This window comes from Stenella coeruleoalba (genome assembly GCF_951394435.1).
Source record: "Stenella coeruleoalba genome assembly, chromosome: 1".
NCBI lineage: Eukaryota > Metazoa > Chordata > Mammalia > Artiodactyla > Delphinidae > Stenella > Stenella coeruleoalba.
Genome location: NC_137169.1, coordinates 147,236,656 through 147,251,444, shown reverse-complemented (window position 1 = coordinate 147,251,444; position 14,789 = coordinate 147,236,656). Strand labels below are relative to the sequence as shown.

At 49.8% G+C, this 14,789-nt stretch overlaps 1 protein-coding gene across 3 annotated transcripts in view; it reads left to right on the top strand.

Moving 5' to 3' along the window:
• ITPKB (inositol-trisphosphate 3-kinase B) overlaps positions 1-14,789 on the top strand; it is a 97,143-nt gene that overhangs the window by 41,007 nt on the left and 41,347 nt on the right. Inside the window, exon 1 of one of the 3 annotated variants that reach the window (XM_079912170.1) lies at positions 6,849-7,150. The exons of the other annotated variants lie outside the window; for them this stretch is intronic. Coding sequence (XP_079768296.1) covers positions 7,094-7,150 — 57 coding nt within the window. The 5' untranslated portion in view covers positions 6,849-7,093. Of the gene's footprint in view, positions 1-6,848; positions 7,151-14,789 lie in introns of those variants that run through there. 3 annotated transcript variants of the gene reach the window in all.

Here is a 14,789-nt window from a genome sequence, read left to right as displayed (position 1 = left end):
CATCTCTTAAGAAGTTGGCGTGTTCCTCAAACTTCAGTATTTATATTCTGGACATTAATAGTTATGCAGGTGGAGCTAAGTCTCTGGAACACCATATGCCCTCCAGCTCTTTCTTTGGGGTTCAGCCGGGTGGTGGTGTGATGTGACTTTTCCTTAAAGCGGTGGCTCAGAACTAGCCAGCGTGGCCCAGACCCCCAGGCTCTCTAGAGGCCAAGTTCAGCCTCAGCTCCTTTGGGGCCGGGTAGAGTGGAGATCGGCCCTGGTTTCTGTGGAGGATTTCAGGGCTGCAGAATGAGGGTGCTTTCTTTAGAAGCTTACCCCTTTAAAAATAAGTTCCAGTTTCCTATTTATTTGAAGAGGCTTTTGGACTTGGGTTTTTGAAACCTCTTCCCGCCATTTCACGTGACTTGGGACACAGCAGCTGGGAAGATGTTCTTTTAACTCAAATGGAAAGTTGGACTGGGCTGGGGCCTACAGAAAACTTGGGAAAGCTTAGAATACAGACAAGTGAGATTTAAAAAAATATATAAAAGGCATTGTGAGAGGCAGCTGAGCGTAATGGAAAGAGTGTAAACTGCGGAGTCAGATGACTTGGAGTTGAATTCTAGCCCTTCTTTTTGGGCAGATTGCTGAATTTCTTCTCCTTCATTAAACTGGACAACTATACGGTTGTGAAGGCTCATGAAAAATTAAGGTCTAGCATCGTGCTCATAGTAGGCCCTTGATAAATACTGACCCCACCCCCCCATCTCCCCACCCCAGGCCTTTTATCCTTGTTTTCCCAGAGCTGTTATGTTTCATTACTGGCCCTTCATAAGTCACCGTGTGGACTCCAGCCGGTACCTGGGAGCCCAGGACAAAGAGTAGCCGCTATGGACTCTGGGTGGGTCGTGGTTGGGCCTCCCGGGACCCACTGCAACTTGCCTTGGGGATTAGGGCTGATACAATCTAGAGCTGCTCCCAGAGCTCTTCTGTGTTTATTTTTAGTTTGGGGTCATTTAAAATTGAACTCATCACGTACAAAGACTCCATGGGGAGAGATGGAAGCAACACAGAAGAAATATTTGGAAGCAGAGTACACAGCTGTTGAGGTGACAGGACAGACTCCTGGGCATTACAACATTATTATTTATCAGGGAAAGTTGAAATTGGTCAGAGAACAAAGTTTTCCTTAACACATCAGTCTTAGTACCAGAAGTCTCTTTTTATTGTTCCTGCATCAAAATTATTTGCTGTGCTCTGTATTGGGCCAACCACACGAGCCAAAATACTGTTTTGCAAATTGGGAGGGGGCATGTGTCTGTGAATTCTAGGTCCTCCGTTTCCTGCTGTTGATTCAGGCTCGAGCTAAGGCATTTATATACATTTGGGGGCTTTTTCTGGGGCTCATTCTAGAACGTCTGCTTACTGTGTGTGCAGTTGCATTCGGCCCCTGCCTGCTGCTGACACTGGAAGCCTTACGGCCTGAGGTTGGGAAGAGAATAGAAGAAACTGATCTTGTGAATGTGTCTGTGGTTAATTTGAGGAAAAGAATATGCATCTTACTCCCAAGGAGAATAAACAAATTTTTTTTTAAGTGTGGAAAATTTACTTTTTAAAAAAAAAAAATTGAAGTATAGCTGATTTACAATGTTGTGTTAGATTCCGGTATACAGCACAGTGATTCAGATATATATATATCCTTTTTCATTATAGGTTATTACAAGATATTGAATATAGTTTCCTGTGCTATACTGTAGGACCTTGTTGTTTATCTATTTGATATAGAGTAGTTTGTACCTGCTAATCCCAAATCCTAATTTATCCCTCCACCACCCCCTTTCCCCTTTGGTAACCATAAGTTTGTTTTCTATGTCTGTGAGTCTGTTTCTGTTTTGTAAATAAGTCCATTTGTGTCATATTTTAGATTCCACATATAAGTGATATATTTGTCTTTCTCTGTCTGACTTACCTCACTTAGTATGATAATCTCTAGGTCCATCCATGTTGCTGCAAATGGCATTATTTCATTCTTTTTTTAGCTGAGTAATATTCCATTGTATATATGTACCACATCTTCTTTATCCATTCCTCTGTTGATGGACATTTAGGTTGCTTCCATGTCTTGGCTATTGTAAATAGTGCTGCTATGAACATTGGTGTGCATGTATCTTTTCGAATTAGAGTTTTCTCCGGATATATGCCCAGGAGTGGGATTGCTGGATCATATGGTAACTCTATTTTTAGTTTTTTGAGGAACTTCCATACTGTTTGCCATAGAGACTGCATCAGTTTACATTACCACCAAAAGTGTAGGAGGGTTCCCTTTTCTCCACATCCTCTCCAGCATAAAATTTACCATTTTAACCGTTTTTAAGTGTGCATTTCTGTGGCACTAAGTACATTCACATTGTTGTGTAACCAACACCAGAGCCTTCCATCTCCAGAACCTTTTCACCTTCCCGAACTGAAACTCCATACCCATTAAACACTAACTCCCCATCCCTCCCTCCCAGCCCCCGGCAGCCACCATCCCACTTTCTGTCTCTAGGAATTGGACCACTCTAGGTCCCTCATATCAGTGGAGACATGTAGTATTTGTCTTTTTGTGACTGACTTATTTCACTTAGCATAATATCTTCAAGGTTCATCCACGAGTCAGAATTTCCTTCCTGTTCAGGGCTGAATAACATTCCATTGTGAGTGTAGCGCACGTTTCGTTCATGCATTCATCCATTGATGGATACTTGGGTGGTTTCCACCTGTTGGCTATTGTGAGAAACTAGTTTTGACATGTTGGGACGAAGGCCTGCTTTCCCTGCCTCCCTGTGAGGTTGACAAGTTGCGTGGATGGTACTCTGTGTGAGTGAGTGAGGCACATCTGGATGTGCCTGAGTGTCCGTCTGTCTGTCTACGTGTACATACATTATTAGGGTATAAGAGTCCTGTTTAATATCTGGAGAAACTCTCCCTGCCCACCTGGCTTGTCACAGAGTCCTGACGAGAGGATAAACAGTAGGCGCGTGCAAGGCAAGCTCTCGACACAAGAGGAGACACGCGTGGCAAGCTCCTCCCCTGGGCCCAGGTGGAGTTTCCCTGCTCTGAGCAGCCTCTTCTGACCAGCCCCACCTCACCTCCTGTACTAGGATGGCCTGTTTACTGCCGGGTGCTGCAGTGGTGGGAGATCCAGCTGGGAGCCTGGCAGCCTGGGGCCAGCACCGGTCCTGTAAGTCCCGGGTTGTGTGACTTTGGCTAAGTCACTGAACCTCACTCAGTCTCAGTCTTTGCATTTAAGAGGACCTTTTCTTTGGTGTGCGTGTATTAAAGGCAATGTAGCAAAAGCTGTTAGCCCAGTACCTGGCTTATGGCATGCATTCCCCACAAAATCTTTGTTCCCTTTCTCCTCCCTTCTCCACCAGGTAGTGAGCACCTTGCTGGGACGGGCCTTGTTTTATTTACCTGGATGGCCTCGGGGCCTAAACAGTGCCTGGCTCACAGTAGCAGCGGCTAGTTCAGTGCTTGTAACATTATGCTGGACTATATGCAAAACAGAGGCTCTGCTACGACAGGACTTCCCAAAAGTGTTCTGAACAAACAAAGCACCAGTGCGGTGAGGGCAGGGCCCCCTAAGGAGACCCCTTTGAAGAAAATATTGTTTATTTGGTTGGGCAGATTCTGGCTTGATTGAAAAACAAAAACCTAATACTGGTCTCATTACTTTTTTGCTCATCGCCTCCTTGTCTGTGTGTAGGGTGCCTCTCAAAGATTATTGGTTGGGACTTTAAAAATAGGCCAGTTGTCAGATATCTTGGCAAGAAAACATACCCCAGTAGCTTTAGGTATTTTCGTAAAGCTAAACATCTCTCCTTGGAGAGAGCTCTTTGGATGAAGGGTCACTGAATACCCTGAGGAAGTCGGAGAACAAACTCCGTCTGTCCCAAGCTAGTGGCGTGGAATCTGGATATCAGTAAAGTGGGGAGGGCTTGTGTGTTGCCGTTGGGGGCCGAAGGATGGGTGACTGGAGGATAAAGGGTCCAAATCCGACCCCCACCCTCCCCTCCCCCCCACCAAGGGTGTGTGTCTTTGGTTTGACCAGTGAATCATACCAGCCTCCGTGGGTAGTTGGCGACTTGGGCAGAGAGGAGGATGCAGGGATTGTTGGTGGTGTTCCAGACGCCAGGTGGAAGGCAGAGGAGAAAGTTCTGGCATAAAAGCTCTGTCCTGGGCTGGATGGGCTCCTCCCACACATGGGAATGTTGCACTGGCTCTGAGATCCCGTGGCTCTGAGCCTCCCCCAAATTGCCATGGGCCTCGTTAGCATCGGGCCATGGGCCCAGCAGTGTGTCTGCCGTCAGGGTTGCTTTGGTGCCGAGGCCTCCCTTCCTCCTTTCTCCTCGTGACCTTCATGATTACCTAATGCCAAATATAGCGGGATGGGGGTGGCTCTTCTCTTTGTCTTACAGGAGACGCTAAACAGATGGGGCCGTCCTGGCAGAGCCGGGGGTTTACATTCTGGGTCTCCAGGAACAGCTCTGCCCAACATGGCAGCTGTCACATAGAGGGCTGCGGTGATCAAGGGAGCACTCTTCTCTTCTGAGCCCTTCAGGGCTGCAGGGATCTTCTTTACAGTAATATCACTAGTCTAGTTTGTCATTTCAGAGGGACTTGCAATCGGTGCTTAGCTCTATAAGACGGGTTAGGCCCAGGGTTTTTTTCCCTTGCCTTGGATTTGGGCCAGACTTGGTATATAAGCTTCCACTTTTCCTTATCCTAAGGAAAATTTAGGAAGATTGGGTGCTTTCTCCTGTTTCTTGTTTAAAAAAAAAAAAAACAGGGGGAAAAGGTTGTTGCAGACACCCTTGGCTGGTCCTGGTTCCCAGGGGCAGCTCTACCCTCTCCCCAGATGCCTGCAGGAGCTGGTGAGCTCCCTGAGGAGGTGTGGGATGCTGTCTTTTGACCTCAGCCTCTGTTGCCTCGCAGAGGGCCACGTGTAAGGGGCCCTTGAAGGTGCGGATCGATCACGGAGCTGCCCTGGCCCTCAGCGGCATCTGCTTGGCTGTCTCTGCTCCATGCAGGGCCGAAGGAGGGCAGGAGGCACTGCGCCTCCAGGGGAGTGGAGCTGCTAGGACCAGGATTTCAGGGAACGCCTCGGTTTCACTGGCTTCAAGTCTGCAGGCTCAGAAGCAGACTTTGTGTCAGAGCTCGCTCACGTTCCTTTATGCTGGAGGAAGCAGTTTACAGGGACAAAAGGCAGAGGCTCTTTTCCAGGCTGACCCCTGGGCTGGAGAACAGAAACCAGGGAGCTTTGGGGGACATGGAACGCAGCAGACGGCAGCTGAAACCCTCCGGTGGCCCCTAAAAAGGCCCACTTTTGGCGGCTCTGTGTGGGCAGTGGGTGAGGTTTTTGTTTCCATCCAAGGATGAGAGCCGTGGACCCATGACCCTGAAAGAGCTCTCTTCACGAATAATTTATGGTTCCGTCCCTCATGGGCTAGATATTCGGCAGCATTCCTATTTCCTATCCCTATGCTCTGTTTCTGCTTTCTCCTCTTAACCGGAGTTTACTTTGCTCCACCCTGAACTTAACTTCAGCCCACGTGTAAATGACGCTATAGAAAGATTCCTTTTTTAGGTATTCCTTTTTGCTCACCAACTACAGAACTCGAAACTCAAGGCAGCAGATGACTTGTACCACATCAGTGAGGCAGGGGTTGGTCCAGGGCCGCAGCACTCCCTGGAGGTTCGGGCCGTGCACCCAGCCAGGCGAGCCCTCTGGGGGCTTTTGTTGTCACAGTCAGATCCTCCCCAGCGGCACCTTTCCTCTCCCCACGCGTCCTCCTGCACCTCATGTTCTGCTCCAGCCCCGTCCATCGCCATAAACCAGCCCCAAGTAGCCCCCAGGCACATACACCCAAACCCTTTGGGTGCCCTTTTCCAACACTGTGCGTAGCTAATGCTACAGAAGGGAATCCTAGGTGGGCAAGAGGCACTTTTAGCGCTGGGCTGGTCTGTGCTGGGTGGAGGGCGCTCACAGCTCAGGCTGGAGGAGGCGGGGCCTCTCAGAGGCTGGGGAGGGGCGGTGCAGGAGCTTCGTGTTTTCCCACTGGGTGTGTTTTCCCAAGGAGCCTTGCTTGAATGGTCCGATCCTTCTGAATTTATCCCATTTTCCCAAAGCCCAAGGTGGATTCCCAGCTCTGGACTGCAAAATGCTGGAGGGGACCCGAGTCCAGTAATGGTATCTGTGTGAACCCGAGGGAATTTTTCCATGTCCTTTGGTAACTAACCATGCCCTCCTTTTCAGTCAATACCAGGCATGCCCAGAAGTGGAATTAGGCTCACTGGGCGGCTAAGGGATTGGAGACGTTCTCCAGCCAATCAGAGCCTCGCTGCTGATCTAAGGGCAAATGTTTCTGTGACCTGCCCCCAGCTTACTCACCTCCACTGCTTCCTTGCAGCAGACAAAACCAGTTGGGAAGCCTGCTAGCCCACATGGCTTTCCACTGGGTTCTCCTGAAGTTCCCTGGGAGTCCTGTGGGCATGGACCTTATCTACCATGCTGGACGAGCTATTCACTTTCCTGTGGCAACTTGTCCCGTTAATCGGGGGTGGGTATCGTCATCCTCCCCCGACTCTTCACTCAGCTGCTTACACCCATCAGCAGCTCCTGTGTTGCTCCACGTTTATCTGCTCAGGGAAGGCCTCTTCCCAAAGACTGCCCATCAGTCAGTCCCCTGCCCTCCTGGCACTCAGAAGCCACTTCACTTCCCCAGATCAAGAGCTTTGTAATCAAGAAAGGGGATTTTTCTTTTTCCTTCTGCAGTGTGTTTGGACTTTTCATTAGTTCATTTTATAAACACTGAACTAAACACTTGTTACATGCTAAGCATTCCAGCTGAGCGAGACCCAGTGCCTGCCCTGGAGGAGCTGGAGGTGTAGCTGGTCACAGGGGTGCAATCAGATCCAGAGCCTGGGAGGGGCAGGGCAGGGCCGTGGGGCACACTGGGAAGCCTCCAGCCCAGAGCCATCCGTGAAGGCTTCCCGGACGCGGGGTCAGTGGAGCCACGTCTTCACTGGTGAGCTGGACATCGGTGGCTGGACAGGGAGGGAAGAGTCCATGTCAAAAGAGCCAGCAACCAAGAGACTTGAGAGAGTGTGGTGGGACCGGGAAATGGTGAGTGAGCGGCATCCCAGGACTGTGGGGCGGGGGTGGGGAAGTGCTGGAGTGTCTGTACCGAGGGTACTGAACATTGAGCTCAACGGAGGCTGAATTTTGACGGGCATCACTCTCAGCAGATTCAGATATCCTGTGAGTGACAAGAGGACATGTCGAGGTTTGAAAACGGCAACAACACATCTAGGTGTGGAGAGGCAACTCCGACGACAGGGACTTTGGGATGACTCTCCGACCATGTTGTTCCCGTTGATGGACTGTTTCCCTCCTGGTGCATGGAAGGCTACCTCCTTCATTCCCCACCTTGGTTTCTTTCGATGGACCGGTCGATCAGTCTGATCCTGAGTTCTATATTCTGCTGCCCCGGGAATGCTGAACCCTGGGCATGAGTGGCGGAGGGCAGGAGGCAGGGTGCCAGGATGAAGAGGACAGCACAGTGGCCTCTGAACCCCCCTGTGTCCCTCTGGGCGAGTCATTTAGGCCCCTGTGCCTGGGTTTTCTTATCTGTAGATGTGAGTGACTGCACACTTTCTGGATTCTCCCTGAATGGCAGACGATAACCCTGCATGCGTGCATTTGTAGTTCTGTACCCGGCCCCCGCAAGGGCTTTCACTGGCTTCCTCCATTGTGGAAACGACTTTCTGCCTGAGGAGAAGGGCTCTTAGAGACCCCAGTTCTGGGTCACGTGTGATTTCGGGTTTGTAGGGACTGTACCTGTGCATGTCCCTTTTCGGTTTTAAAAAAAAAAGAGCTACCTTTCGTCCACCCCTCCCGCTCACCGACAAAAGGGCTGCTCCGTGAATCCAAGTGTAGGCTTTTGAAGGAGGTTGGTGGGGTCTAAGGGCTGGCTGCTCTGCTGCCTGGGTGGTGCTCATTTCCTACTGGAAGCCTTGTGCCAGGCGGGCCGGTTGGAGAGGGCCTGGTAACAGGTGAGCAGGAGTTTCTCCTGCCCTGAGTCCTTTGGGGATGAGTCTGTACTTCTCCCACATTCCCTTCTGGTAACGCTTGTGCGGGTTCCATCTCATTCCCCTCGGTTTTGTTCCTAATAGCGCCACATCACTACTTCACGCTAAGGGCAGGAGAGAATTCTGTTGGTGAGAATTGGGTGCTGTACAGGGGCTATTTTTCTACTGTTTCAAGTTCATTTACTGTTTGTATTGGACATTTCCCTGAGACCCATCAAGCCAGATGGTTTGTCAGTATGGAGCACGCCTTGGGGAATTAGCAGGATATCTGTGCCTTCTTTGGCTGGAACTTAACATTTCCCACTTGGGATCAGCAACTAATAAACTCTCTTTGCAAAATACCTTGCACTATCCTTATTTCCTTAATTTTTTAAAATGAAGTTTGGTAAGATTAAAGCTCTGCTCTGGGGCATAGATCTTGTAAGGGGCTTGGTGACTGGTTTTTTAGTCCTCCTATAACCTGGCCTTGGGTAGGTGGCTTGGCCATTTGTCAGTTGAAGATAGGAGACAGGCATAGAAAACAAGGAATGATGTGTTGCCCACATTTACAGTTTTGGAATTGAAAATCAAGCCTGCCACCTCTCCTTATCCCCTGCCCCCCATATTTCACAATTGACTTACACTACACAGCTAGCGGGAGGGATTTTGAAATGGGTAGGGGCAAGGGGACATAGCGTGGTGGAGAGAAATGGGTTCTCAGTACACAGACATGGACTCAAGTCCTGGTTATGCCCCCTGATGAGTTCTGTGACCTTGAGCAAATCATGGGATCTGCTGAGCTTCTGTTTTCTTATTGATGAACAAGGGTAATTTAGTCCCTGCGTTGCCTGCCTCACAGGTCTGTTTTGAGCATCAAGTGACATAGTATATGCAGAAGAGCTCCATCAACTCTGCGGATGTGGAGGAAGGAGAGGAGAGGAAAAGGAGACATCACCATGTTGGCAGCAGGGTCTTTTATGCTGGGCTGCTCAGAGCATGAATGGGGAACTGTTGTTCCGGAGTGGGATTCCCCCCTTCCTCTCTGCCTTCGGACACCTGTCACAGATTCCCAAGCTCTGTCTCTTCCACCCAGGTCTGCACACGTCTGTACAGGACAGGTGACAGTTTGCTGTGGTGTGGCCGCCCCCCTGGGGCCTGGCTCCCCTCGGAGCGTCATGACGTCATGGCATCAAGTAGGAGGGAGGGAGCAGGCGTGGGTCCCTGGGCGGACAGACTTGTCCTGGGCAGAGCTGCCTCGGGTGACATAACCCAGGGTGACACAATCCAGTCTGATGGCCACGCACTTTGGGAGGTAGAGCTGTAGCCAGATGCATTTGGATTCTCCCCTGAGTACACACCTCCTCCTGAGGCTGAATTTGGAAGTGAAAAGGGGACTGGAGGTGGGGAACCGAAGTGGGAGGTGTCCTGGAGGCTTGGAGGGCTGCCCTGCCTGTCTCCCATGCCACTTCAGAGCTTCATGGATCTCCTCCCCAAAGAGGTATGAATCTCACTCACTCAAGGGGGCTCCGCTGAAGACTGCCGTCAGCCCACAGCATCCCTTCTCTTCATACCAAGTGCGAGTTAATCCTAGGTGGTTTGTTAACAGGGCATCACCTACCGAGGACCTAATACGTGCCAGGCAATGTCCTAGTACAGCTAGTCCCTAAAACAGCCCCGTGGGGGAAGTATTATTATTAACACCTCCACTTTACAGACCAGGAAACTAAGGCTCAGAACCATTCAGTGGCTTGGCCTGGGTCACACAGTGGGCAACATGCTGGAGCTAGGGTTCTGATTTCGGCTTGCTTGGCTCTGAAACCTATGCTCTACCTTGCCAACTCACCTTCACTGCTGGTCAACAGAAGTCCTCAGGAACCCCGAATGGCTTGCTGAATGTTACTTCTGTTTTCCCAGCTCTTTGGGGCCACTATGACCAAACACTAGCCCAATGGTTCTTCCCTAGGCTGCACACTGGAAACGTGGGAGCGTTAAGCAATCCCGATGCCAGACTGCAGGCCAAACCAAATAAGTCAGACTCTCTGGGAGTGGGACCCAGGCAACAATGGCTGTAATGCTCCCAGGTGGTGCTGTGCAGCCAGGAGTAAGGACCACTGCACTCGCCCACCAGGCCTCTAGCCGGCGGTGCTCCTCTGAGTAACGGAAGTTAGGTGGTGGCAGCTGCCTGGGATCCTTCAGGAGGCCAAGAAGTTCTTCAGCCCGCCCTTTAGGTGGCCCACCTCCACGGCTGCTACACTCTTTCCAGATAGCTCTGCCACTGACTTTTCATTTAATGGTGTCAGACAGCCTATAAGCTTTTTTTTTTTTTTAATTTATTTATTTTTGGCTGCGTTGGGTCTTCGTTGCGCTGCACGCGGACGTCTCATTGCGGTGGCTTCTCTTGTTGCGGACCACAGGCTCTAGGTGCACAGGCTTCAGTGGTTGTGGCATGCGGGCTTCAGTAGTTGTGGCTCGCGGGCTCTAGAGCGCAGGCTCAGTAGTTGTGGTGCACAGGCTTAGTTGCTCCGCGGCATGTGGGATCTTCCCGGACCAGGGCTCAAACCTGTGTACCCTGCACTGGCAGGCTGATTCTTAACCACTGAGCTGCCAGGGAAGTCCCAGCCTATAAGCTTTATAAGCAGCATGAAAACTCCCAGTCTGGGTTTCTCAAGACAGATGTGGGAATGAAGGTATTTGTTTTGAAGAGGGAGGTGAGGTATTGTCAGGAGAACTGTGTCCTGCAGGGATGCCAAAAAGATGGCCAGCTAGTAGACCTGCATTCACTCCCTTTTTCAGCACTCGGGTTGAGGCATGTAAATGTTGCAGGTGGGAAACGCTAAGCACAGATCCAAATCTGTACAATGCAAAAATATGCAAATTGGGTTTTAAAATAAAATACTATATTTAATTTTTAAATCAAATCTTCTACCTTGATGTAGGTGCCCCAGGCAATTGCAGGAAGGCAGCCTGACATCTAGCAGACCTGGGTTAGATCTGGGCTCTGGATTTATCAAAATTTCTACACTTACCCACTCTGTGCCCTTGCCAGGGTGGCGGATAAGCCTGAGAGAACGGACACAGTCTCTCTCACACAGTGCCAGGCATGGAACGCACACCCGATGCATATGAATCCTTTCCCCTTCCTTCTCTGCCCCATTTTAAAGACGGGGATGTCTGCTGCTCTGCAGTAGTGAACCTGCCGGTCAACCCAATGTTAAGTGAAGTAAAACCCCTCAAGAGCCGAAGGCCTGGTCTAGGCAGGATCCACAGGCTGGGAAGAAAGGAGCTATTTGGCTTCTCCGTGGGAACTGGCAACAGCCCACCACACAGTGTTAGATCTTCTCTCAAGACCACCCGGTCTGACATGGTAGAAGAAAGCGGATGGTTAACTTTCTGACCAAGGTGCTCAGCTGAAAGGCCACCGGAGGTGGCACTAATGATTCTGCCATCCCTGGTGAATTTTGGTTTCAGAGGACAGTACCTCTCAAAGGCACTGTCAGGCACAAGGACTTCACCTCACAGGCTGACCATTTCCCGTTTGGGGACATTTTCTCAGCATATGAAGAAACACACCCACCTAGCCATCACAAGGCGCGCGCGCGCGCGTGTGTGTGTGTGTGTGTGTGTTGGAGTGTGGTGTGTTGGAGTGTGGTGTGGCCTCACATTCACCCAGTGGGCTTCAAGGCAAGAGGGTAGCATAAATCCCTGTGATGACAGAAGGCATTTAAAATGTCTCCTGGACAACAGTTCTTGGCTTAAGTTCCCTTGATCTGACTTTTCTTTGGCTTGAGTTGCATCCCAGCCAAGCTGAAAAGCCAGGGTCCCCTTGCTTCCTCCCCAGATTGTGAGACTTTGCTTTCCTTTTTAATACAAATCGTGGCTAACTTAATACAATTAATCACGGTAAAGTCAACTGTCCAGTAACTCGTCCACCCGCTGTTCTTAGACAAGGACCCTGAAACGTTCAGTCTTATCTCTTTAGGGGAAGAGTTTCCGTTCCTCCTGTCGGTACTCAGCTGCCCTCGCGCTTTCCTGCCTTCCACCTCGCGGCCAAAAGGGATTTAGAACCTCAAATCGCAAAGGAATGCGAATTAAATTTCCAAAAGCGTGGCGCTCTTTCCGGGTCGCGCTGATTTGGGCGGCTCGTGAGCCCAGTGCGCCGGTCCCTGCGCTCCGGCCCCGCCCTCCAGCGCCGCGACTCTTCAAGGCAGGGGCGGGGCCGCGGTCACGTGGTCGGCGTGAGGCTGGGAGGCTCGGCCTTCTGACTTTTGGGTTAAGTTTCAACCCCCTGCTGGGGCCGGGGCGTCCCGGGAAATTCACTACCCGCCCAGAGATGTGTCTTAGGCTTGGAGGTGGGCTCCGTAAGCAGGTTAGAGGCGTAGACGCGGGGCCAAGGTGCCCACATCAGTAGGAAAACAACAGGTTGTCAGGGGCTTTTCGCATTTCACTTTCTCCCACGCCTGGCATCGCGTTAACTCTTGTCAGGTTTCTGCCTGGTTGGGAGCGAGGGCAGTTCACAGTGGTGAAGAGGGATATTTCTGAAGTCAGATTCTTTCTTAACCCTGTCTCAGGAAATATAATATGGAACAGGAACGTTTAAGTTTCTTGAAAACGTTATACGTCCGTTGTAGACAATTGGATAAATCCAGAAAACTATAAAGAAATGAAAATCACCTATATTTATCGTGTTAGACATTTCTAAGCATTTTTTTAAAAAATTGCTTTCATACTGTCAAAATGCAATTTTAAGTATACTCTTTTGGGTTACTCTGATAAAGTACAAATTTTCCATTCTCTTATCTGCTTTCTCTCTTAAAAATCACTTCAGAAGGGAAGCAGAATATTAATGCAGGTCAGTAACCACAATTTGGCCTTTTTTGAGATTATCCCAAGACCACGGAATTTCAGAGCCAGCTATTGTTTTTCAGTTTATGTGGTTAACCCTTCCGTTTTGTGGACTGAGACTCAGAAGTGACATGACAAGCTTGGGGTTGCCGATTTAGCTGCAGATCTCCCCAAACTCCAAGAACACGGAATATGGCAACTCATTTTCAGGTTGGAAATCTAAACTAAGAACGGCAGAGAAGGGTACAGGGGAAGTAGGCAGTCAAGTTAGAGAGAGACAATTTTCTTTGGAATTTTGATACATTCTAATTTCTTTTCACAAATGGAAATAAAATGACGTTTTCTAAAATTCTAAATAGATGCTGTCCCCATTGGAAGAAAACACCAGCAAGGAGATGGATACATAGAGAGGCAGAGGTCTCTGTCTTAGAGAGGCACCCATTTCTTTGGGATATGTGGCCGTATCTATGAAGAAGTCAGCCCCCAAATCCTCTAGCCAAAATCCTGGAGGCTGTGTGCTTTCTCCTGCTGGTCTGTCCTCTGGGCTGCCACCATTCTCCATTCGCCCATTACTAGCACCTTCTCTGGGGCCTGCCCCTTGGGGATGCTCCACTTCCTGGCATCCGCTCTGTGCCTGCCCTGTTTCTCTTCCTGGGAGAATTCATTGACACTCCTTGTCACTTCCTGGGAGGCCTCTCTCTTCACACAGGAAACCTCTTTCCTGAGAGCAGCCTAGAGTAAGCCTCTTGTGAACAGGGTTGTCAAGACCATGTAAAATCCCAACCAAAGCCTTAGCGCAGCTTGGCTCTTTTTGGAATAGATAATTCACTCTTTTTCTCTCTGACTGGGACGGTAATGATAATAAAAATGGACACCTATGAGACAGGAAGGAAGGGGGCAGGGCACAATCATTAAAAGAATGACACAACCATTAAAAAGAACAGGATACCACAAAAACTGGTTAGAACCTACTAGGCCCAAAATGGCAGAAGACTTGACTTCCAGTAGACCTTGAGCCTCATTATACACTCATTGTAATACATCAGCATATGCTAAATGACACACCCACAGGTGCCTTGACAGTTCCAAGGCCGACCATAAAAGGCCAAAAAGTGGGTGGTGCCCAATTCCTAGAAATTCCCACCCCTTCTCCAGTATAGTTAGAATATTCCTCCCCCTCATTAGCCTATGAAATTACCCCACCCGTGAAAACTAACCACCCCACACCTCGGGGCCTTTTGAGATAGACCAGAATGCATTCTGTCTGTGGAATGTGTTTCTCCCAGTGCCCTTTCCAACCCCATGCCCTGGGACGGCCTGCACTCTGTCTGTGGAGTAGGTATCTCTCTAAATAAACCTGTTTTCACTTAACTATGGCTTGCTCTTGAATTCTTTCCTGCACGAAGCCAAGGACCCTCACTTGGCGGCCCATCCCGGGGACTCAGGCGATACCTGGGACATGACCATCCTCTCGCACCCCATTTTTTCCTACAACACCTAGAGAGCATTTAATGCTATCTCACTGTGTCCCATGCTCATTTCACAGATGAGGAAACGGATGGGGCACAGACAAGCTTACCGGGAGTCATAGGGCTAGTAGATGGCAGAGCCAGAATTCACACTTGGCCTGGCTCCAGAGATCATGTTTCTAACCACTAGACTAGACTAATTGGTTTCCTACAGGGGCTCAGCCCTTTGCCTGTGTGACAGCATACTATAAGAGGTCTGCAGCCAGCTACACAGGGATTTTATTTTCTTCTCTCCTGAGCCAGAGTCTGAGGTCTTGAACACTAGGTAGAAGCCTTGGTTCCTATGCTCTGTCCTAAGTTTGCATGGCAACCAGTTTTCATTTT